At 44.0% G+C, this 24,566-nt stretch overlaps 1 protein-coding gene across 4 annotated transcripts; it reads left to right on the forward strand.

Annotated features, from left to right (window-relative positions):
- The first annotated feature begins 728 nt into the window (after nt 1-728).
- Nucleotides 729-23,402, forward strand: Eapp (E2F associated phosphoprotein). 4 transcript variants are annotated; one of them, XM_057782658.1, is made up of 7 exons: nt 729-886; nt 6,535-6,716; nt 8,247-8,342; nt 14,238-14,352; nt 18,722-18,835; nt 20,655-20,931; nt 23,322-23,402. In XM_057782658.1, exons 1-6 carry the CDS (start codon nt 813-815, stop codon nt 20,920-20,922), a joined length of 849 nt encoding a protein of 282 aa, XP_057638641.1. In that variant the 5' UTR covers nt 729-812; the 3' UTR covers nt 20,923-20,931; nt 23,322-23,402. The 4 variants fall into 4 exon arrangements, with proteins under 4 accessions (XP_057638641.1, XP_057638640.1, XP_057638639.1 ...); XM_057782657.1 differs by lacking the exon at nt 23,322-23,402 and adding an exon at nt 22,040-22,957; XM_057782656.1 differs by lacking the exon at nt 23,322-23,402 and having other exon boundaries at nt 20,655-21,986.
- Nucleotides 23,403-24,566: the final 1,164 nt, after the last annotated feature.

The following is a 24,566-nucleotide window of genomic DNA, read 5'->3' on the forward strand; positions in this document are numbered from 1 at the left end:
ATGCACATAATTTACATACACCGCGCCCCTGAGGTGACGTTGCGGGAACTCGAGTTTTGGCCGGTAAAGAAAGCTTCGCCCACTAAGGGTGGGGGACGGAGGCTCGGGGCTTGTTGGTTGAGAGTCAAGTCTAGAAATTAAAAGGGAGGTGAAAACCTATCTTTGAGACCCGGGGCCGCTCAGACTACACGTCAGAGGCTCTGGACAAAAAGAAAGTTCTAACTCATCGTCTCCACCAGCGGAAGGAACTCATCCTCATAGGATTCAGTTCATTATAGGAGATTCACCCCTTTAATGTTGAACTTCTAATAGAAAATCGTTTTGTCCATGTTTTTTTCCCGAGTAGGTAATCATACATTATCTATTTGCACACAACCACTAAGCCTAATAAAAACCTGGGAGAAAGTCCAAGATAACAGCTTGGAAGAAAGAAATCAGACTGGATGTGGTCCATAATTGCAATCTCAGCGCTCCGCTGGTCAAGGTAGGTGGAGCGAAGTTAGTTTGGGCTACACAGCGAGTTGCAGGTCAGACTGGGTTAGTGAGACCGCATCAAAAACAAAATAAAGCAGCAACACTGAAAAAAAAATCCATAAAAAGACAGCGGCTGTTTTCAGCGGAAAAGAAAACGCCAAGAGACGAGTTTGATCCATCCCCCACCACCACCTTCGCAGCGCTGCGCCTGCGCAGGCGCACAGGAAGGACTCGCAGTACTAGCGGAAGTGGCGTCCCCGGACGCTTTAGGGAAGGTAGCCGCGGAATACACTGAAACCCGGGCCGTTGGTGGACCGCGTAGGCCTTCCTAGGCCGCCATGAACCGGCTCCAGGATGACTACGATCCCTACGCGGTGGAAGAGCCGAGTGACGAGGAGCCGGCTCTGAGCAGGTGGGCCGCTGCCCCGCGGTGTCCGCCCGGCCCTGGCCGAGGCCGTTGTGCTTGCTGCGCCTGCCGAGCTTGGGCGCACTGCCGCCCGCATCCCTTGTAGGAGCCTCGGGGTGCCTGGTGGGGCTGCTCAGTCTCTGGGGAGCCCCGATGGACAGCAGTGCGGGAAGAGGGATGTTCCGGAGTCACGGGGCCCCCAAGCGTAAATCCTCAGATGGAACTCTGCTCGTTACGTTTTGCTAGCACTGTGACTGAAGGCAGGTCAGTTCTCGGTTTCGCGTGTGTAACTGGAAGCACAAGCGTGGGACTAGTGAGGGCTACAGGCCTTAGCTGGAAGACTGTCGAATAGAAATAAGGGAATAGGCAACGGGATTTTTTGGATTATAATAGAGATAAATACAAAATTCTTGTCTTCCATTGGTTTACCTTATAATAGGGGAAATGAAATGCGCATCTTCGAAGGCCATTGTACATGACATCTGATAGGCATAGATGAAGTTCTGTGGTACTTTTGGAAAGGGGGTATTTATCCTACTTAAGGGAATTTGGGATTTGGGATGTTTTTACTTATGTGCAAAACACATCTTTATTCCCTCCCCCCCTTTTTAACCTTGCTGGACTATTAAACTCAGGGTATTTTTTAATCTGTCTGTCTGTCTGTCTGTCTGTCTGTCTGTCTGTCTGTCTGTCTATTTACCTATCTACCTACTTACCTATCTGTCTGTTTCATAATTTTAACTTTAGTTTTGAGACAGGGTCTCAGTGTGTAGTACTGCCTGGCCTGAAACTCTCTATGTAGACCAGGTTTGTGTTGAACTCAGGAGAACCAGTTGCCTCTGCTTCCAAGTGCTGAGTTTAAAGGCGTACACCCCCAGGCCTGGCTTGTGTACTCCTTTAATAACCTAGATTCTAGAGCAGTGCTTCTCAACCTTCCTGATGCTGGAACCCTTTAATAAAGTTTTTCATGTTGTGGTGACCCCAACCATAAAAATTATTTCATTGCTTGTCGAGGTGTTCTGTGTTGCTTGGGTCGGTCAAAGGAACTTGGGTCTCTCCAAGATGAATGAATGTTAGGCTGTCTGGCTGCAGGGAGGAACTTATGTGACCTGAACCCCAACAGCCGAGCAAAGGTGTATTTATTGATTGTTACACAAAAGTTGTCTTTTGGGTAAAACAAGTTCCTTGTACTAAGGTCCCTGATATAATGGTATATCCTTCTGAAGGAAAGTGACACACGTGCCATTTTAGTCCTCACTGGGTACTGTTTGCTGTACCTAATAATCAAGGTGCTGGGACCGTCTTGTGACCAAAGCCATGCAAAGTCTGTAAAGCTTTCAGGAAAGCAGCTCTGTAGATCCCAGAAACCAATCATTGTTTTCCACAGTGATTTCTTCACAGTCTAAGCTTTCCTAGAAAACAACTGTTCATTCTGAAGTTTACCTCCAATACAGTGAGAAACACTATTTCATTCTAATGCTTACCCTTAGATACAATGATTCTACTAATTTTCCTTTCTACCGTTGCTACTTTGTAAATATAATTTTGCCACTGTTATGAATCATAATGAAAATACCTGTATGCAGGATATCTGGTATGTGGCTCACAAGGGGGTTGAGAACCAACTCAGAAAAGGTGTGTGCGTGCTGAGAAGATGGTTTAGCTGGCAGCAGACTTACTGTGCTAGCCTGAGGACGTGAGTTCTATCCCCCGAAGTCCTGTAAAAAGCTGGACGTATTTGTCTTTAATCCCAGCACTTCTGTGGTGAGATGAGAGGCAGAGACAGGAGATGCCGTCAGAGGCTCGAGGACAACTAGCCTGTAGTGTACTGCCAGAAACAAGAAAGACCCTTCCTCAACGAGGCCAAAGGCAAGAGCCAATTTCTCAAATTGTCTTCTGGCTTCCAAACGCACTTGCACACATAGAAACAAACATGGCACGAACACTAAACCAGTGAAGATACAGATCCCTGCGTCATTGCAAGGGCCCCTTTTACTGCTTGCAAGTATGCTCTTCTCCTCTCAGGCTGGCCTCAAGCTTCCTGCACTGTTCTGCTCGCGCACACTACTATCCTTTCCCTTCCGGCCTCCTAAGTACTGGGTTACAGTGTGCACCATCATATCCAGCTCCCCTCTTGCTGCTTGCTTGTTTGTTTTGTTTTTCAAGACAGGGTTTCTCTGTGTAGTCCTGGCTGTCCTGGAATTAGCTCTCTTGACCAGACTGGCTTCAAACTCGCAGGGATTTGCCTGCCTCTGCCTCCCTTGTGTTTGAGTTAAAGGAGTGCGCCACCACCACCTACAAATAATTTGAGCTTTCTACTTTGGTAAGGTTAGAGTATAGGAACGGTTTTCCGACCTGAGCGTATTGGCCTTTTTGGCTAAGGACATAGAGGGTAATTAGTAGTGGACAGTAAGGTGGGAAGGTTGGAGCTACCTGTGGAAGGCTGTTTTGAACGCAGTGCTCAGAGGACTGGTCACAGAAAGCTCCTGAGTTGGGTGGTGATGTGATGAGGCCTTTAGGAGTGACATTCTGCTGGTAGGGTGAATGAACAGGAATGAGACAGGAGAGATGAGGCCAGGGGATCCTTGCCAGTGCTGCTGGAGGCAGAGTTCAGAGGTCGGAGTGAAAGCAGCTGTGGTGGTGGCAGTGACAGGGGGTAGAGCATGCTGGCCGGTTACCTGTGATGGACAGCATTTTCTTGGGAGTAGATTCTGGCTAAAACCTTAGCCATTGCCAGGCGTGATGGCACCTGCGTTTGATCCTGGCACTTGGGAGGCTCTGTAAGTTGAGGCCAGTAACACTGCACCATGAAAACGTGTCTCAAAGAGTCAGACAAAAGGACAAGCAACCCATCCTTAGTCCTCAGCAAATTCCCTGAAGTGAATTGCATTTTTCTGATTAAGTCTCTGGTGAAGCCTTGAAAGCATTGTCTGGTAAGAAAACAGCAGTCAGTCTTCCTATGAGGACTCTGTTGTGATTATTGATACAGGATCTTGTGTATCCCAGACTGGTGGCTTCTGCTTCTCAAGTGCAGGGATTACAGGCGTCCACCGCCACATGTGTTTTTTTTTTTTTTTTTTTTTTTTTTTTTCGAGACAGGGTTTCTCTGTGGTTTTGGAGCCTGTCCTGGAACTAGCTCTGTAGACCAGGCTGGTCTCGAACTCACAGAGATCCGCCTGCCTCTGCCTCCCAAGTGCTGGGATTAAAGGCGTGCGTCACCACCGCCCGGCTCGCCACATGTGTTTTATGTGATGTTGTGCTCAACCCCACCTCATGCCTGCCAGGCAAGCTCTTTACCAACTCAGTTACTGTTGGAGGAGGGAGCTTGTTGGTTCCTGTCTGCCTGGCTAGCTTAGACCCGAAATAATCACACAGAAACTGTATTAATTAAATTAATTGCCATTAGCTCTAGCTTCTTATTGGCTAACTCTTATATTAATTTAACCCATTTCTATTAATCTGTATATCACCATGAGGTCATGGCAAAGTTTCAGGACGACTATCTCGTGTCTCCAGACTCTGCCTTCTTCATCCCAGCATTCCGTTTAGTTTTTCCCACCTAGCGCTGTTCCCCTATAAGTTACAGCCTCAGCCTTATTATTATGTGTATTCTTCATATCGTATTAGAAAGGTCTTAGCCATTTACCAACTCAGTTACAGCCTCAGCCTTATTATGTACAGTCTTCATATTATATATATATTTTAATATTTATTTATGTATGCAATATTCTGTGTGTCTGCCTGCAGCCAGAAGAGGGCACCAGATCTCATTTCAGATGGTTGTGAGCCACCATGTGGTTGCTGGGAATTGAACTCAGGACCTTTGGAAGAGCAGGCAGTGCTCTTAACCATTGAGCCATCTTTCCAGCCCTTCATATTATATTAGAAAGGTCTTAGACATTTAATTTTTTTTTTTTTTTTTTTGGTTTTTCGAGACAGGGTTTCTCTGTGGCTTTGGAGTAGACATTTAATTTTTTTAGTTTGAGACAGGGTCTCATGTAGCCCAGGACTGTCTTTGACTCCATTGTGTAGCTGCTCTTGAACTCTGGCCTCCCAAGTATTGGGATTACAAGTGTGCAACATCATGTTTGACTTAATTCATTAAAAAATTTAAATAACATTTCTTTTCTTAAATTTGTGTATGTGGGCATGTGGGTGCCCTGGCACATTATGGAGGTCAGAGGACAGCTTCTCTCCTTCTGTGTGGGTCCCAGGGATTGAATTTGGGTCAGCAGGCTTGGTGACAAGTGCCTGACCTGCATATGAGCTGTCCTCTGTCTTGCTGGCCCCGACTAAATTCAGTTTTGTTGTTTTAGTCCTCCTAATTACTGATTTAGTTCTATTATAATTCTCTTGATAGGAAACCAATCACAGAAGGCAATACAAATTGACAGAAATTGGCTAGGAGAATCCAGAATGTAGTATAAGTTTCTTGGGGTGAGTGCTATAGTGCAGTGGTAGAGCAGGTGCTTGCTGTGCGTGAAGCCTTGGTTCAGTTACCAACACTAGGAAAAAAATCCTCATTGTACATAGTTTCTCTTTTCACAGTTTTCTGTAGCAGTGTGTCTTAAATTATATCATTTAATTCCTGTTAACATTTTATGTTGATATAATTGCTGTATTTTATATATATATATATATATATATATATATATAAATAAAACCTAAATAAAACCCTCAGATCTGTGAGGTAAGCTTTTTTAGTTGATAGAATTATGAATTGGTGCAAGTATTGGAAAGCAATGTAATACTATAAGAAGTTGGAAAGAGGGATGGTTAATAGCATCGGCTGTTCTTCCAGGGGACCTGGGTTCGATTCCCAGCACTCACATGGGCTCACCACCATCTAACTGTAACCTAGTTCTAGGGAATCCAGTACCCTTTTTGGCGTCTGTGGCGCCAGGCAACACAATGATGCACAGATACACACACAAGTAGAAGACCCACACACTCACAAGCCAAAGAAGCCAGGCAGTGGTGGTGCACACCTTTAATTCCAGCACTCAGGAGGCAGAGGTAGGCTGATCTCTTTTTTGAGTTTGAGGCCAGCTTGGTCTACAGAGTGAGTTTCAGAACTGCACAGAGAAATTTTGTCTCAAAAAAACCGAAAACCAGAACAAAACAAAAACAAACAAAAAACAACCAACCAAACAAAAAAAACCAGAAAACCCTTCTGAAAACTGGATTAGCTGATCTGTTGCCTATTAATTATCATTGCTATATGTAATATAACAGGTACACCAGATGTAAATTTGTAAGACTTAGTTTTCTGTTGAGCAGTGAAATGCTAGAAGTTGTGTTTGTGTTTTGTTTTGTTTTGTGACGCTGTACTTCAGACCTAGGACCTTGACATGCTGCATGAGTGCCCAACCACTGAGCCACATCCCAGCCATGACTTTAATATTTTTAATATTCAGGACTGGAGAGATGACTCAGCAGTTAAGATCACTGGCTGTGCTTCCAGAGAGGTCCTGAGTTCAATTCCCAGCAACCACATGGTGACTCAGAACCATCTATAGTAGGATCTGATGCCTTCTTCTGCATAAAGGTGTACATGCAGATAGAACACTCATATACGAAAAGTAAATTAATTAATTAAAGACAAAGAAAAATATTTTAATATTTGTATTCCCTGTGCTTTAAATGTATGCTAGTTCTGAAGATGAAGTCGACGTGCTATTACATGGAACTCCTGACCGAAAACGAAAACTCATCAGGGAATGTCTTACTGGAGAAAGTGAATCATCCAGTGAAGATGAATTTGAGAAAGAAATGGAAGCTGAATTAAACTCCACCATGAAAACAATGGAGGATAAGTTATCCTCTATGGGGACAGGTAAACTTTGGGCTCTGTTCCCTCCGATATCCTGTAAGGGATTGTGTTCTTTTGTGTTGCTTTGTGTAGGTGCTCAAGAATCACTGTGTGTGTGTGTATGTGTGTGTGTGTGTGTGTGGTGGGTGGTGGTGGGGGTAAACCTGGGTCTGTGTTTGCTAGGCAGAAGTCTACCACTGAGTTACAGTCCTGCCTCTTTTAAAATTTGAGAAGGGTCTGGCTAAGTTACTCAGCCTGGCCTTGAACTCCCTGTAGTCCCTGTGATCCTGCCTCTGCTTCCTGGGTGGCTGGGAGACAGAGCTGCATGCGCATGTCTGGTTAATACACTACTTACCACATGAAGACATGAATGTGCTGACGATCTGTGCCCGAGTTTTCGTTAATGACTATCACACATTATGTGTTATTGGAAAGATACTATTTAGTAGCAAGTACTTGTCTTAGTTCCTTTTGTGTTTTTTGTTTTTTTTTTTTTTTCCGAGACAGGGTTTTTTTGTGGTTTTGGAGCCTGTCCTGGAACTAGCTCTTGTAGACCAGGCTGGTCTCGAACTCACAGAGATCTGCCTGCCTCTGCCTCCCAAGTGCTGGGATTAAAGGTGTGCGCCACCACTGCCCGGCCTTTTGTAGTTTTTAACACATGCTGGGCGTAATGGCATACACCTTTGATCCCAGCCTAGTATATAGAGTGAGTCTCAAAAAACCAAACAAAAACCCAAAAAACCCACAAGGCCTACAAAGAATTTTTAGAGTCTGATGGCAGATTAATGGTATGTCACTACAAATTCCTGTCTCTTTGTAGTAAGTAATAAACATATTTCATTTTTAGATTTTTATGTATAATTTACTTGACCCAAAAATTGTTTTGTGGAAGTAGGACTGGTCAGAACTGGTTTTCATGTTGGTATGTGCTATAACTTGAAGAACAGGAAGATGTAATTGAAGCGGAGGAAGACTCAGGGACACAGGCTTGTGAAGACAAGCTGGAGACCAGACGTTTGTTTTTGCTTCATCTCCTTGTCTAATGCCCTTGGAGCAAGACATCCTTTCCTGTTCTCCATGGAGTATTTGTTTTTTTTTTTTTTTTTTTTTTTTAAGATTTATTTATTATGTATACAGTGTTTTGCCTGCTTGTGTGCCTGTAGGCCAGAAGAGGGCACCAGGTCTCATTACAGATGGTTGTGAGCTACCATGTGGTTACTGGGAATTGAACTCAGGACCTCTGGTAGAGCAGCCAGTGCTCTTAACCTGAGCCCTCTTTCCAGCTCCCTCCACGGAGTATTTGTATTGTGCATTAAAAGATAGAAGTATATATGCTGAGACCATGGAAATACAGCATTTAAATTCTAATTACATTTGTGGGGAGAGAGAAAGGATGATTTTCTCCTAATCTGGAAAACTCGTCAAGGAGTGCATAGGCACAGATATCTCGTAGTCAATACTCTACAACTGAGATTGTGAGTAAATTAGTACTGTCTGAAGTGACGGAGTATGTACGGAGTGTTTCAGTTTGTAAACGTCCCTTCTGTTTGGTAGGATCTTCCTTGGGAGTTGGGCATGTTGGAGGAGTCACAGCAAAGTACTATGATGACATTTATTTTGATTCCGATTCTGAGGATGAAGACAAAGCCAGTGAGTAACCTTTTTCTTTTTCTTTCTTTTTTTTTTTTTTGCTGTTTCTATTTATTTATTTATTTATTTATTTATTTATTTATTTATTTATTTATTTAAGATTTCTGCCTCCTCCCCGCCACCGCCTCCCATTTCCCTCTCCTTCCCCTATCAAGTCCTCCTCCCTCGTCAGCCCTAAGAGCAATCAGGGTTCCCTGCCCTTTGGGAAGTCCAAGGACCACCCACCTCCATCTAGGTCTAGTAAGGTGAGCATCCAAACTGCCTAGGCTCCCACAAAGCCAGTACGTGCAGTAGGATCAAAAACCCATTGCCATTGTTCTTGAGTTCTCAGTAGTCCTCATTGTCCACTATGTTCAGCGAGTCCGGTTTTATCCCATGCTTTTTCAGACCCAGTCCAGCTGGCCTTGGTGAGTTCCCGATAGAACATCCCCATTGTCTCAGTGTGTGGGTGCACCTCTCGCCGTCCTGAGTTCCTTGCTCGTGCTCTCTCTCCTTCTGCTCCTGATTTGGAGAGTAACCTTTTTCTTAGCAGGTTAAATTTTCCGTCTGAGTTTTATATTGTTTTTAAAATTTGGTTGTGTGATGTCTTACTCTTTTGACTGTTTGGGTCCCACCACCAGCTCCTGAGGTTTATTCTAGTTAGGAACGCCCTGCCTTAGCTTGGCTTGTTTCTTGCCAACTTTTCTTAAATTATCCCCGACCACCTTTTGCCTCAGGGCTTTTCTCTTTCTCTCTTTTTTCTCCTTTTATTTATTCTCTGCCTGCCAGCCCCGCCTATCCTTGCCCCTGCCTCGCTATTGGCTCTTCAGCTCTTCATTAGGACCATCAGGTGTTTTGGACAGGCAAAGAATCACAGCTTCATAGGGTTAAACAAATGCAGCGTAAACAAAGCAACACCTCAAATAATATTCCTCAACAAAATTTAATTTTATGTTAATGGGTGTACGGGCTGCATGGATATCTGTGTGTGCACCATGTGCATGCCTAGTGCCCAGAGAGCACCAGGTGTTGGATTCCCTGGAATGGAGTTATAGGTGTTTGTGAGCCACCATTTGGGGGCTGGAAATCAAGCCTGGGTCCTCTGAAAGAGCAGCCAGTAATCTTAACTGCTGAGCAATCTCTCGGCTTCTCTCTCTTTATTTTTAAGAAACTATAGACTAAGCCAAGTATGGTGACTACACCTTTAGTCCCAGTGAGCCACCACCGCCTGGGGAATCATCTTTAGTCTTATAAAAGCTATTGTTATATATTATTTTCATTAGAAAACCATCCTATGAAAATGAATTATGTATAGAGAAACATTAAGGAAAGAAAATATAGTGAGGATTTTTATTTATTTATTTTTATTAAAAATTTCCGCCTCCTCCCATTTCCCTCCCCTCCCCCAACTTTTCTCCCCCTCCATCTCCAGTCCAAAGAGCAGTCAGGGTTCCCTGCCCTGTGGGAAGTTCAAGGTCCTCCCCCCTCCATCCAGGTCTAGGAAGGTGAGCATCCAAACAGACTAGGCTCCCACAAAGCCAGTACATGCAGTAGGATCAAAACCTAGGGCCATTGTCCTTGGTTTCTCGTCAGCCCTCATTGTCCGCCACGTTCAGAGTCTGGTTTGATCCCATGCTTTTTCAGTCACAGTCCAGCTGGCCTTGGTGAGCTCCTAATAGATCGGCCCCACAGTCTCAGTGGGTGGGTGCACCCCTCACGGTCCTGACTTCCTTGCTCATGTTCTCCCTCCTTCTGCTCCTCATTTGGACCTTGGAAGCTCAGTCCGGTGCTCCTATGTGGGTCTCTGTCTCTATCTCCATCCATCGCCAGATGAAGGTTCTATGGTAATATGCAAGATATTCATCAGTATGGCTGTAGGATCGGGCCATTTCAGGTTCCCTCTCCTCAGCTGCCCAAGGAACTAGCTGGGGGCATCTCCATGGACACCTGGGAACCCCTCTAGAGTCAAGTCTCTTGCCAACCCTAAAATGGCTTCCTTAATTAAGATATATACTTCCCTGTTCCCATATCCCACCCTTCCTCCATCCCAACCATCCCATTCCCCCAAGCTCTCCCAGTCCTCCCCTTCTCACTTTTCTCTCCCCATCTCCCCTTACCCCCTAGTAAGGATATTTTTACAGTATGGTTTTAGCTCAGTAATTAGAGCAGGAATTGAGAAATCATGTTGTGTTATTTGTTGTGAAGTTCTATTAGCAAAATCTATGATGCTGAACAAACTGAAACACCGTTTTGATAGCAAGCACCTGAGCTTTGCTGGCAAGGGTACCAACTAATTGAGAAGCAAAGCCGATGGACTCAAGATAGCCAGACTTGCTAGGTGGTGGTGTGCATGCAGAGGCAGGTGAGATTGAGGCCAGCCTGGTCTACAGCCTGGAACTGTCGAGTTCCAGGACAGCCAACGCTACACAGAGAAACCCTTTCTCAATCTCCCCACTCCCCCAAAGAGAGCAAGCTGAACTTGACACTGGTGGCAAGTACCACAAACAATATAGCAGCCATGAAACGTCGTGTTTGGTGGTCCTCAGAATCGCCAGAGCTGTGAACACTCAGGCCATTGCTGAGGATTTGCTGCTGCCAGTGGCCAAAGACAGTGTGTAAGTTATGATCGGAGATAAATTTGTTACATAATTAATGCAGCTTCTTCTTTTTTTTTTTAAAAATTATTTATTTATTTATTTATTATGTATACAATATTCTTTCTGCATGTATGCCTGAAGGACAGAAGAGGGCACCAGACCTCATTACAGATGGTTGTGAGCCACCGTGTGGTTGCTGGGAATTGAACTTAGGACCTTTGGAAGAGCAGGCAATGCTCTTAACCGCTGAGCCATCTCTCCAGCCCCTTAATGCAGCTTCTTTATCTGAGACACCGTCTGGACAAGAATGGATGGCATGTCTGCTGATAGTCTTTTTTTTTTTTTTAAATATTTATTTATTATGTATACAATATTCTTTCTAAGTGTATGCCTGAAGGCTAGAAGAGGGAACCAGACCTCATTACAGATGGTTATGAGCTACCATGTGGTTGCTGGGAATTGAACTCAGGACCTTTGGAAGAGCAGGCAATGCAATGCTCTTAACCCCTGAGCCATCTCTCCAGCCCTCTGCTGATAGTCTTGATCAAGAACCCAGGAAATTAAATCTGCTCCACTTCCAGTGTTAGTGTCTGACTTGATGAATCTATAGACGTTGTAAACTGTTCACAGTGACTAGTTTACACGAGGTATATTAATACTGGAGATGAGTTTCTTTGTTGTAAACCTCTTGGAACAACAGCTACTGCATATGATGAATTGGACACCATTGGTTCATTTCTGAAAGCACAAGAACTCTTGGGAAAAGGTTTGTGTTTGCACAGATGGTGTGCCAGCTATGCTAAGGTGTCAATCTGGATGTCAGTGTTTGGTACTCAGTGAGTTACCAAAAGTTATTGGAACTCACTGTATGATTCATTGGCAAATATTAGCAGCGAAGATGCTGCCGTAAGAGTTACAAGAAATATTGAAAAAGCGTCCTAAGTTCTGTCAGCTGTCAAGGTGAGCTCTTTAAACGGTCGGCTGATTTTGCAACTGTGCAATGAGTTGGGTACGCTGAACAAAGCTCTGTTATTTCACACCAAAGTCTGATGCTTGTCCAGAGGAAAAGTTTAAAACGTGTTCTTGAGCTTTGTGATGAACTGAATTTTTAAAAGATTTATTTGCTTATGCATTTTATGTGCATGAGTGCTCTGTCTTCATGCACAGCAGAAGAGAGCGCCAGATCCCATTACAGATGGCTGTGAGCCACCGTGTGGGTGCTGGGAATTGAACTCAGGACCTCTGGAAGAGCAGCCAGTGCTCTTAACTACTGAGCCATCTCTCCAGCCCCCTCAGAAAGCAAGACTGCAGTTGGAAGCATTTTTCAGCCATGGAAGTGAGTTGCAAAAAACAGCTTACTTGATGGACACCTTTGCCATTTTGAGTGAGTTAAATTTATCACTGCAAGGACCAAATGCAGCATGCCTTGATTTGTCTGAAAAGGCCCAGTCATGCCAAATGAAACTTCAGCTTTGAATAAAAGAAAGAAAGGAAAAAAGATGAATAATAGAATTCACATGTTGCCTACCTAATCTGCTTTCTTTGAGAAACATTGTATTGAACCAGACAAAAGGATCATGATGATAATTTCTGTGAAAGAACACTTACACAGGCTTACACTCGAAATTCCATCATGTTTTCAAACTTACCTGACACCCCATTCACAGTCCAAGTCAAGGTGTTCCTGAGACAGCACAAGAGGGGCTCACTGAATGAACAGCTCTGCAGTGAGAACTGATTTCTCTGCACTCCAGTTACAAAAAATGTTCTGTCTGAGACTGTGTTGCGCCTTCTTCCATTTCCAGCAACATATCTTTGTGAAACGGCTTTCCAGCTTGTTGGTTATCATGTCTAAATACAGTAGACTTTGCTCTCGCAAAGACCGCCTCAAGAATTTCTGATCTGGTGAGAAAGAAACAGTCTCAACCTTCGCACTGAGGTTTGCTTTTTAGGCATACTGTTGAAAAATGTAGCAATGTAGTTTACTGTTGTAAAGACTGTTTACATTAAGACTGTTACCCATCATGCTTCAAGACAAAATTTCATTTATTTGTAATTGGAAATAAATATTCCACAATATATAATTACATACCGTTTTTGTGATTAATCACTATGCTTTAATTACGTCCAGTTTGTAACAGTGAAAATAAATCCTGCATATCAGATATTTACATTATGACTCATAATAGTAGCAAAATTACAGTTATGAAGTAGCAATGAAATCAACTTACGGTTGGAGCCACCACATGAGGAACTGTGTTAAAGGATCAAAGCATTAGGAAGGCCGGGAACCAGTGGATTAAAGGCATGTGCCACCACATGTATATATTATATATGTTTTTTTCTCATCATTTTTCAAGACAGAGTTTCTTTGTAGCCCTCAGCTGTCCTGGAACCTGCTCTGTAGACCAGGCTGATCTCGAACTCACAGATTCCCTTCAAAGACAGGTGCCACCACCATCTGGCTCTTATTCATATTGGCCTCCACCTATTTGTTCTATCTATTAAGCTGGCCTCCAACTCACAGAGATCCACCTGCCTCTGTCCTGCCGGTTCTAGTTTTAGGATATCCAGGGAGATACAGAGAAACCCTGTCCTGAAAAAGACAAAACAAAACAAAAATTCCTCTGTATGTGTGTGTTCATGGGAGCTCGTTCTGCTCGTGTGTGGCTGTAGCAGACAACCTGTGATAGTCAGTTCTCTTCTTTCACCGTGTGAGTTCCAGGACTGAACTCAGGTTGTCAGGCTTGGTGGCAGGTGCCTTTACCCACAGAGCCATCTTACCTGCCTCCCTTCTATTTTTGGCAGAGTCTCATATAGGAGAAGCTGGTCTTAAACTTGGTCTGAAGCCAAGGATGCCCGTGAACTCATGATCCTACTGCCTCTGTCTCCCAAGCACTGGGTTTACAGGTGTGTCACCATGACCAGTTAGTTTTAAATGTTTTTTTTTGAGACTGAATTTTTATTATGTGAATTTAACCTTTTGGCCTCCTCTAATTTAGTGTCTTAATTGCATAAAACTCTTATTTGAAGAATAGCTGTATTTTATTTAATTTTATGTGTTGCATTTTTGGGCAAGGTTTTACTTTTATTGCCAGGGTGGCCTGAAACTCACTGTGTGGTCCAGGCGTGGCAGTTCTCTTGTCTTGCCTCTCATGTATTTGGATTGCTGGCTAAAGAAAGGCTTTAGGTATCTTTTAAAAGACAATGTTAACGAGAATAAATACATAGTACAGGAAACAGGAGAGTCATTTTATATTAAAGAATTTTAATCTTTAGACATGATACTGATCCATATTATTAACCTTTTAAAAATTAGCACAAGTGACCAAGAAGAAGAAGAAACAGCGCAGGATCCCAACAAATGACGAGTTACTCTATGATCCTGAGAAAGATAACAGAGACCAAGCCTGGGTTGATGCGCAGAGGAGGGGGTAAGCATTCAAATCTTTATTTAGAGAGTGATTTTTCCATGCTTTCTTATTTTACTGTGTGTGTATTTGTTTTCACACAAACACATCAGGAACAGTTTGAGGAGGAAAACTTAAAGTTTATTTGAAAATAACTAGCAGATTTTATTCAGACAATTGAATGTCTATCTATCCATCCATCCATTTATCCATCCATCCATCCATTTATTTATCCATCCGCCCACCCATCTATCTAGTTTTCGAGACAGGGTTTCTCTGTGTAGCCCTGGCTGTCCTGGAACTCACATTGTAGACCAGGCTGACCTCGAACTCAGATCCACCTGCCTCTGCCTGGGATTAGAGGTCTGTGCAGTCACTACCTGTTTATTATTAAAACAGATTCTCATGTAGCCCAGGATGGCTTCAAAACTTAATATGTAGTTAGAGCAGGGTTTAAACTCCTGATGATCCTGCCTCCACCTTCCAAATGCTCTCTGGAGTTACAGGTTAGTCACCATGACAATTAATGGTTAGTTACTGATGGATCTAAACTGCCCTAGTCAATCTCTTCATTTAAGAAATAGAACTTTTTTTTTTTTTAAATATTTATTTATTATGTATACAATAGTCTATCTGTGTGTATGCCCGAAGGCCAGAAGAGGGCACCAGACCTCATTACAGATGGTTGTGAGCCACCATGTGGTTGCTGGGAATTGAACTCAGGACCTTTGGAAGAGCAGGCAGTGCTCTTAACCTCTGAGCCATCTCTCCAGCCCAAGAAATAGAACTTTTTATTGTTCTTGTGAGACAGGGTTTTGCTGTGTAACCCTGGCTGGCCTGGTACTCATTATGTATTTTGCCCTGGCTAATTTACAGCAATTCTGTCTCAGCCTCCTGAGTGCTGGGATTAGAGGTTTGTACTCATCTGTATTCTTAACCCCCTTTTTGCTTTTTTTTTTGGGGGGGGGCGGCGGTTTCAAGACAGAGTTTCTCTGTAGCTTTGGAACCTGTCCTGGAACTAGCTCTTGTAGACCAGACTGGCCTCGAACTCACAGAGCCCTTTTCTTCTTAAAACATTAAGTGGTTCAGACTGACCTTGAAGTCACTCTTGTAGCCTAGTGGACCTGGAACTTGCAATCCTCCAGGCTCAGCCCCATCGGAAGCAGGGGCTATAGGCCTGTACCAATAGGCCTGGTTATAAAACTAACTTTGGTGGTTGGTTGGCTGGTTTGTATTTTGGTCTTTTCAAACTAGCTTTTCCCAAAAAGACATGTTAAGACTTTTAAAAATGTATGTATGTATGTATGTATTGTTGTTGCTGTTGAGATAGGGTCTCTCCCAGACTGGCCTTGAAGTCCCAGGGCTACTCTCCCTCAGCCTCCCAAATGCTGGGATTATGAGTATGCACCATCATGATTCTCTTATAATTTTAAATTATTCTGAGATTAGAGTTTTAGCCTCTAAACTGTTAATTTTATTTCTGTCTGCCCTGGAACTCACTATGTAGACCAGGCTGGCCTTGAATACGCAGAGATCCATCTACCTCTGCCTCCTAAGTGCTTTTTGTTATTTTGTTTTTTAGTCCCAAATTCTGGGATTAAAGGCTTGCGTCACTTTGCAGGCCCAGGAGCAAATTGCTTTTGAGGTTCATCTACATCATAGCACAGTACTTCTTTCTATGGCTGAACAATGCCATTGTATGTCTGTATCTTGATATTTGTTATCCGAATGTCCCCTGAGGGGTATTTGTGTTCTAACTACCTTTTGACCGTCTTGAATAGTGTTGTCAGAACTGATGTACGGATGTTTGTTTAAGTCCCGCCTTACTTTTTTTTTTTTTGGATTTTTGAGACAGGGTTTCTCCTTAGCTTTTGGTTCCTGTCCTGGAACTAGCTCTTGTAGACCAGGCTGGCCTCGAACTCACAGAGATCCACCTGCCTCTGCCTCCCGAGTGCTGGGCTTAAAGGCGTGTGCCACCACCGCCCGGCCCTTCTTACCTTTTTTTTAATTTTTATTTTTGGTTACAAATCTTGGTGCAGCATTGCAGGATCACATGGTAATTCTGTGTTTTAATTTTTTGTGTGCCTGAGTGTGATGCTGGAGATCGCACTTACGCTGTTGTACATGCTAGGCAAGTCCTCCGCTGCTGAGCTACTCACTCCGCGCCTAGGAGGCTGTGCTTCCGTCCGGATGGGGATGGCTAGCTCTGTTTTCCGAGTCTGGAGGGCTGATGTTGCTGTGGGATCCCTGTACACACCCTGTAGCTCCAGTTCTCACTGTGTCCTTTCTCGCTCATCCCGGTTCACTCCTGTGCTGCTTCCTCCAGCGCCCCCTGGTGTTTACTTATTGAAACTGCCTTATTTTGTTTTTGGAGGCAGGATCCCGAGGAAGCATAGTTTGGCCTGGAATTGGCTGTGTGGCCCAGGCTGGCATTGGATGCTTTTGTTCTTCATGCCTTAGCCTTCTGAATTTATTTTACTTTACATTTGTTTATCCTAAAATTTATTATTGCCGTGTGAATATGTGGCAAGGCATGCTTGTGGAGGTTAGAGGACAACTTCTAGGGCTGACGGGTTAGTAGCAAGCACCTTGACGTAGTAAGCCATTTTACCAGCTCCTCTACCGTCAGTGTTTGAAACAGAGTCTCTACTGAACCTACAGCTCGGCTCGGCTGGCTGCCAGTGAGCTCCAGAGATCTGCCTGTCTCCATGCTGTTGTCCCCGAGAGCACTGTGGTCACAATGCCTCTGCTTGCTCTTTACGTGGGCACTGGGCCCTTAGCCCAGCCCTTACACTTTGTCCAGCAGGCACTTTACCCCACCCCCTCTTCCTCAGGTCTGGAGCTCACCGTACAATCCAGGCTGCATTTGTAGTCTTCCTGCTGCTGTTCTTAGTGCTAGAATTCCCATGCCTTGAAAACTCAAGTTTCTCTTCTCTTCTCTTCTCTTCTCTTCTCTTCTCTTCTCTTCTCTTCTCTTCTCTTCTCTTCTCTTCTCTTCTCTTCTCTTCTCTTCCCTCCCCTCCCCTCCCCTCCCCTCCCCTCCCCTCCCCTCCCCTCCCCTCCCCCCTCTTTCTTTCTCTCTCTCTCTCTCTCTCTCTCTCTCTCTCTCTCTCTCTCTCTCTCTCTCTCTTTCTTTCTTTCTTTCCTTTCTTTTTTGGTTTTGGAGCCTGTCCTGGAACTAGCTCTTGGCTCTTGTAAACCAGGCTGGTCTCGAACTCACAGAGATTCGCCTGCCTCTGCCACCACCGCCCGGCAAAACTCAAGTTTTTCGAGTCAGGGTTTCTCTGGGTAGCCCTGGCTATCCTGGAACTTGCTCTGTAGACCAGGCTGGCCTTGAACTCAGAGTTCCACCTACTCTGTTTTCTGAGTGCTAGGATTAAAGTCATGTGCTTTTAGTGCTTTTAACCGCCTGGCTTAAATTTGTGACTATAAGTGTAAAATAGTTTCTTAGACTTTCATTGTTGTTGGCATCTTTTTTTTTTTTTTTTTGGTTTTTCGAGACAGGGTTTCTCTGTGGTTTTGGAGCCTGTCCTGGAACTAGCTCTTGTAGACCAGGCTGGTCTCGAACTCACAGAGATCCGCCTGCCTCTGCCTCCCGAGTGCTGGGATTAAAGGCGTGCGCCACCACCGCCCGGCTGTTGTTGGCATCTTAAGTGTCTTGAAGAGCCCTGGCCAGGTGTGAGGAAGGGTTAGTTTCCTGCTAAAATTCACCTGAGATTTTCCTCACAATCTCACTGATAATGGGGTTTTGGTTTGTTGTTAGGATTGACCTTTATGAGACTTGTCCTTGAACTCATACTGACCTTGAACTCTGGATCCCCTGCTTCTGTCTTGGAGTGCTGGGATTTTAGGCATGGGACCACATCACACCAAACTACTCTGAAAGAAAATTACTGTGTACAGTCCAGACTTAAGGAGTTAGGCTCTGCCACCTTGAAGTTTGATTTGATTTTTTTTTTTTAACTTTCTGCCTCTGCAAGATGTTTTAGGTAGATCTTGTAAATCATATCCCAAGTTTTATTCATTTTTGTTGCTGGAGAGATGCTTAGCAGTTAAGAGCACTTGTTGCTCTTGCAGAGGACCTGAGTTTGGTTTCTAGCACTCACCTGGTGGCTCACAGCCTTCTCTAACTCCAGTTTCTGGAGATCACACACCTTCTTCTGACCTCCCAGGGTATCAGGCATACATGTAGTGCACTTAGATACATGCAGATAAGACATTTATATATATATATAAAGTAGATAAATACAAATAGTAATGATGATGATGATAATAATAATAATAATTAGTAATTTCTCTGAGTTCTGAATCCTTTTTCTGGACCATGGCATTAGAAACCAGGATTTGGTTGATTAATGTATGTTTTCTTCTCAAATTTATCTTTCTGTTTTAGTTATCATGCTTATGGCCTGCGGAGACCACATCAGAAGCAACAGCCGGTTCCAAACAGTGACGCTGTTCTGAATTGCCCTGCCTGCATGACCACCCTGTGCCTTGACTGCCAGAGGTAAGGGGCAAAGGTAAACATGCACACAAATGAGGTTTTTTGTTTTGTTTTTTTTGAGACAGAGTTTCTCTGTAGCTTTGGAGCCTGCCCAGGAACTTGCTCTGTAGACCAGGCTGGTCTCGAACTTCTGCCTGTCTCTGTCTCCTGAGTGGAGTGCTGGGATTAAAGGTGTGTGCCACCACCGCCTGACTGGCTAACAACCTTCTACCATGAGATCTGGTACCCTCTTCTGCTTTGCAGGCATACATGCTGGCAGAACATCGGTATGCAACAAACAAACAAATATTTTTTTCCCCCTCTCATGTTCGTCCTTCCTTCCTTCCTTCCTTCCTTCCTTCCTTCCTTCCTTCCTTCCTTCCTTCCTTCCTTCCTTTCTTTCTTTCTTTCTTTCTTTCATATACAATATTCTGTGTATATGTATGCCTGCAGGCCAGAAGAGGGTACCAAACCACCACCCAGAAAAATACCATTTTTTTTAAAAAATATTTATTTATTATGTATACATTGTTCTGTCAGCATGCCTGCAGGTCAAAAGAGGGCACCAGACCCCATTACAGATGGTTGTGAGCCACCATGTGGTTCCTGGGAATTGAACTCAGGACCTTTGGAAGAGCAGGCAATGCTCTTAACCCCTGAGCCATCTCTCCAGCCCCGCAAAATACCATTTTTAAAAATTTATTTATTGCCGGGCGGTGGTGGCACACGCCTTTAATCCCAGCACTCGGGAGGCAGAAGCAGGTGGATCTCTGTGAGTTCGAGGCCAGCCTGGTCTACAAGAGCTAGTTCCAGGACAGGAACCAAAAGCTACGGAGAAACCCTGTCTCGAAAAATCCAAAAAAAAAAAAATTATTTATTATGTATACAGTGTATTATATATCTGCCTGCAGGCCAGAAGAGGGCACCAGATCTCATCATAGATGGTTGTGAGCTACCACATGGTTGCTGGGAATTGAACTCAGGACCTCTGGAAGAGCAGCCAGTGCTCTTAACCTCTGAGGTGGCACATGCCTTTGAGCCTGGTAATTAGGAGGTAGAAGCAGGCAAATCTCTGTGAGTATGAGGCCAGCCTGGTTTACATATGGAGTTCCATGCCAGTCAGGGCTACATAGTGAGATCCTGTCTAAAAAGAATTAATTTTTTCAGTGCTGGAGATCAAACCTCAAGATTCTGCATGCTTTACCATTGAACTATATTCCCTTGAACACATCCCCGTCTGTCTGTCTGTCTGTTTGTTTGTCTATCTTTGAGGCAGGGTCTCTTTGTAGCCTTGGTTGTCCTAGAACTCACTATGTAGATCAGACTGGCCCATGAACTCACAGAGATCCCCCTGCCTCTGGAATCTAAGGTGTGTGCCACCACTGCCCAGCCTTCCATTTAAGAAGTGTATTTCTCACTGGGCGGTGGTGGCGCACGCCTTTAATCCCAGCACTCGGGAGGCAGAGGCAGGCGGATCTCTGTGAGTTCGAGACCAGCCTGGTCTACAGAGCTAGTTCCAGGACAGGCTCCAAAACCACAGAGAAACCCTGTCTCGAAAAACCAAAAAAAAAAAAAAAAAAAAGAAGTGTATTTCTCCGTGGGGTTACCTTGCACGCCTACTTTCTCATTACTTGAGAGTTTGAGACAGGAAGATTGTGAGTTCCGGGTTAGGTTCAGCAGCTCTGTCCCCAAAACATAAGTAAATAAATAAACAATGCTTTCAGATTTCCTTCAATTCACATTTCATTCCCCTGTCTTGATTTTAGTGGCTATCCATATAGGTGTTCTCACATTTGATCTAAAAATGACTGCTGTGAAATCCAGACTCTCCATTTCCTTCTAGGCATGAGTCCTACAAGACTCAGTACAGAGCAATGTTCGTGATGAATTGCTCTGTCAACAGAGAGGAGGTTCTAAGATACAAGAACCCAGGAAACAGGAAGAAAAAGCGGGGTGCTAAGAAGATGAGGTCAAACCCTGAAGGTCCTATGGAGACAGACGTGGAGGACGTCTATCACCCTGTCATGTGCACAGAGTGTTCTACTGAGGTGGCGGTCTATGACAAGGATGAAGTCTTCCACTTTTTCAATGTGTTAGCAAGCCATTCCTGAGGACAGCAGGTAACTGACTCCACAGCCCTGTGTGAAGCACATATGGACTCTTTCCTCTTTCCTATCATATCACTCAGTGACATTGGTTATTAAAGCAGTATTTCATCGTTATGAAAGAATGGTCATCAACCTTTATCTCTTCTCCCTTTTTTCTTTTTAGTTTTCCCATGAGTAATGACGGACTAATTATTCTTTTCACTTTTGGTGCATCTGGAGACTTTGGGGCTTTTTATTTATTAGATTAGCTTCCGAGAATTAAATAGTTCTGGAATAAGTATTGTTTCTTAGTGTTTGGCCATTTTCTACTGCTATAGCAAAGTACTAGAGGTTGATGCTTTGTAAAGAAATGAGTTTCAGGGATTGTCAAGATGGCTCTGCACTTCTTTTTTTTTTTTTTTTTTTTTTTTTTGGTTTTTCGAGACAGGGTTTCTCTGTGGTTTTGGAGCCTGTCCTGGAACTAGCTCTTGTAGACCAGGCTGGTCTCGAACTCACAGAGATCCGCCTGCCTCTGCCTCCCGAGTGCTGGGATTAAAGGCGTGCGCCACCACCGCCCGGCCCAGCTCTGCACTTCTTGTGTGAGCCTGACAACCAGGGATTGCTGAATCCCTGGAGCCCTCAGTGGAAGAACAGTATGACTCTCAGGATTTCCTGTGACTGACCCAGACATGCACGCATACCCGTGCACATGTGCAAACACACACACATAGGACCTGAAAAGTGGCGGAGTGTTGAGAATTTAGTGGGGTAGCAGACAGAAGTGGGGCCAGTAAGTAGGTGTAAAGTTCAGTGCCATGCATCTGAGAATGCCATGATGAAACAAGCCTGTTTTGTATGTCATGGAACATTAAATAAACTACTCTGAAGAACTGTTGTTTGTGCCCTCTCACTTAGAGAGCAGTCTTGACACCAGACATTGCCAAGGCTATTTGGGCCGGGCGCACAGAACTAAGACACAGTGCAGCTCGCTTTAAATGGAGCATAAAATTCCTGTTTAAGGGTCTTAAACAGACCCAGTTGAAGTTAATTATTCCTTCTTCAGCTGGCTTATTGTGTCATGCCCTATTGCTGTGTGATGTGACCAGACACGTTCATTGTAATCATAATTTTTTTGTGTCAGGAGCCTGGCTACAGTCAAGCAGTGCATTCAACACGAGCTCACAAAGGCGATAAGGAACCTGATTGGGTAATGTTCCCTCTTGGAGACTTGGGTAGGCAAGTTCCTATTCCCAGTGTCTCAGGCCATTGGCAAAATGTATGTCCTTCTAGCCACAGGACTGAAGTGCCTACCCTCCCCCTGCCCCACCTTGCTGGTTGTCAGCCAGGAGGTAGTGAAGTCCCCCCCCATTGATTAGCCAGGAGCTGCTCTCGGCTCCCAGAGGCTATCTGCCTCCAAATGTAGAAATACATCAACTATTAAATATCTCTCATTAATTGTTTTATTTTTATTTCGAAGAAACACATACACACACACACTTTTATGGTACGTGTTTCTGTGTGGGAAATGTTGACTATGCTTTTTTTTGTTTGTTTGTTTTCTTAGTTCCTAATCCGAACCTGACACCCTAGGAGTAGTTACTGCCTCAGGCTTTTGAATCCTTACCAGAGATTTGGAGCAGAAAGAACAGATAAAAGATGCTGTAATTAGGGAAGCTGGACCCTGTTGTGAAACAGCGACCTGCACCCATTTTTCTTTGTAAATAATTTTTGAGTGACTTCTTTTCATTTTTGATATTTGACTATCTCTGACTCACTGGTTTGCTGTAGTTTCTTAGCAGACATGGGAAGTTTTTGTGTTTGTTTTGATTTTCCCCTTACTGGGGATTGTACCCAGGGCCTTATGCATGCCCGGAAGTGATTTATCACAGAACTATAACCTAGCCAAGCAGATACTGATGCCATGTTCTCCTGCCCCCACCTCTGGGACTAAGGGCCACAGAGTCCAGCCATGGCAAGTGTGGGAAGGTGTTTCATAAATAGACCATGGAGCAGCCATCCCTGGGGCAGGCCTGGGACTGGTCTCACAGCACTGGCACAGAGAGAGAGAGAGGGAGGGAGGAGGGGGGAGAGGAGAGAAGATACCTCTCTTTGGGAGAGACTGGAAAAGAGAGCTCAGGCTAAGGAAGATCTGCTTGCCTCAGCAGAAGGGGGCGCTTGTCTCAAAGGGACAGGACAGACCATCACAGTAATGACACTTGCAAGCCTTATCTAAAGGAGCAAGTTACCCCACCATGGGACTGTGATGAGCTGACATTTAGTTGCTGTTAGAGGAGTCTTCAATTTGTACTATATTGAAAGTTCACCTGAAATCCAGGTAGTATGACCATTTAAAGCTTTTTTTTTTTGTTGTTTTTTCTTTTCTTTTTTTCTTTTTTCTTTGTTTTTTCTTTTTGTGTTTAAAGGTTTTTATCAGAGGTGGCTGGCATTGCTTGTTCTTCCAAAGGTCCTGAGTTCAATTCCCAGCAACCACATGGTGGCTCACAACCATCTGTAATGAGGTCTGGTGCCCTCTTCTGGCCTACAGACATACACACAGACAGAATATTGTGTACATAATAAATAAATATTTAAATAAAAAAAGGTTTTTATCAGATACTTTGTACAGAAAGTCGGGCGTAGGACTTTTCTGTGATAAAGCTATGTGGTTCTTAGGCCTTTAGAGCTAGTTTTCAGGAGAAGTCGGGGAGAGTTGGAAGCTGTAGGCTAGAGATGTCTGCTGTAAGCAGAGCTTAACGGGCCGTTCTGTGGGAGTTTGGAAACCAGAATGAGTGGAAGTGGTGGCACACATCTTTAATCCCAGCATTTGGGAGGCAGAGGCAGGTGGATCTCAGAGTTTGTGGTCACTCTGGTCATCAGTGTGAATTCCAGGACAGTCAAGGCTACACAGAGAAATCCTGTCTCAAAAAACTGTAGTAAGATCTGGTGCCCTCTTCTGGCCTGAAGAACACTGTATACATAATAAATAAATAAATAAATAAATCTTTTTTTTTTAATTTTTATTTATTTTTTATTTTTTATTTATTTATTTATTTTTGGTTATTCGAGACAGGGTTTCTCTGTGGTTTGGAGCCTGTCCTGGAACTAGCTCTGTAGACCAGGCTGGTCTCGAACTCACAGAGATTCACCTGCCTCTGCCTCCCGAGTGCTGGGATTAAAGGCGTGCGCCACCACCGCCTGGCTCTTTTTTTTTTTTTAAAGATTTATTTATTTATTATGTATACAGCATTCTGCCTCCATGTATGCCCACACGCCAGAGGAGGGCGCCAGATCTCATTACAGATGGTTGTGAGCCGCCATGTGGTTGCTGGAAATTGAACTCAGGACCTCTGAAAGAGCAACCGGTGCTCTTAATCACTGAGCCATCTCTCCAGCCCCATAAATCTTAAAAAAACAAACAAACAAACAAACAAAAACCCAACAAACTTAAGCTGGCCAGGCTTGCCATTTCCACACCTGTAACTCACTGTTGCCAATACAAAAGCCACAGCTCTCATCTTACAGGGAGTAAGAGCTAGTTTATTCTGGAGCCATCTTGAGTGACCATGGCCCGGGAACACAGATCCAGGTTACCCCAAATTCCATGTTCCAATGGTAGCAGTTTCAAGAAGTGTCTATAGTTTTACAGAACAAAGAGAGTCATAAACCAA

Source organism: Chionomys nivalis, chromosome 10 (genome assembly GCF_950005125.1).
Source record: "Chionomys nivalis chromosome 10, mChiNiv1.1, whole genome shotgun sequence".
Classification (NCBI taxonomy): Eukaryota; Metazoa; Chordata; class Mammalia; order Rodentia; family Cricetidae; genus Chionomys; species Chionomys nivalis.

Bases quoted from the DNA above. Each gene is read 5' to 3' on its own strand.
- Eapp (XM_057782658.1), top strand. From the start codon at position 813: ATGAACCGGCTCCAGGATGACTACGATCCCTACGCGGTGGAAGAGCCG. The intron at 887-6,534 runs GTGGGCCGCTGC...AATGTATGCTAG, and splicing joins GAGGAGCCGGCTCTGAGCAG to TTCTGAAGATGAAGTCGACG. The intron at 18,836-20,654 runs GTAAGGGGCAAA...ATTTCCTTCTAG, and splicing joins CTGTGCCTTGACTGCCAGAG to GCATGAGTCCTACAAGACTC.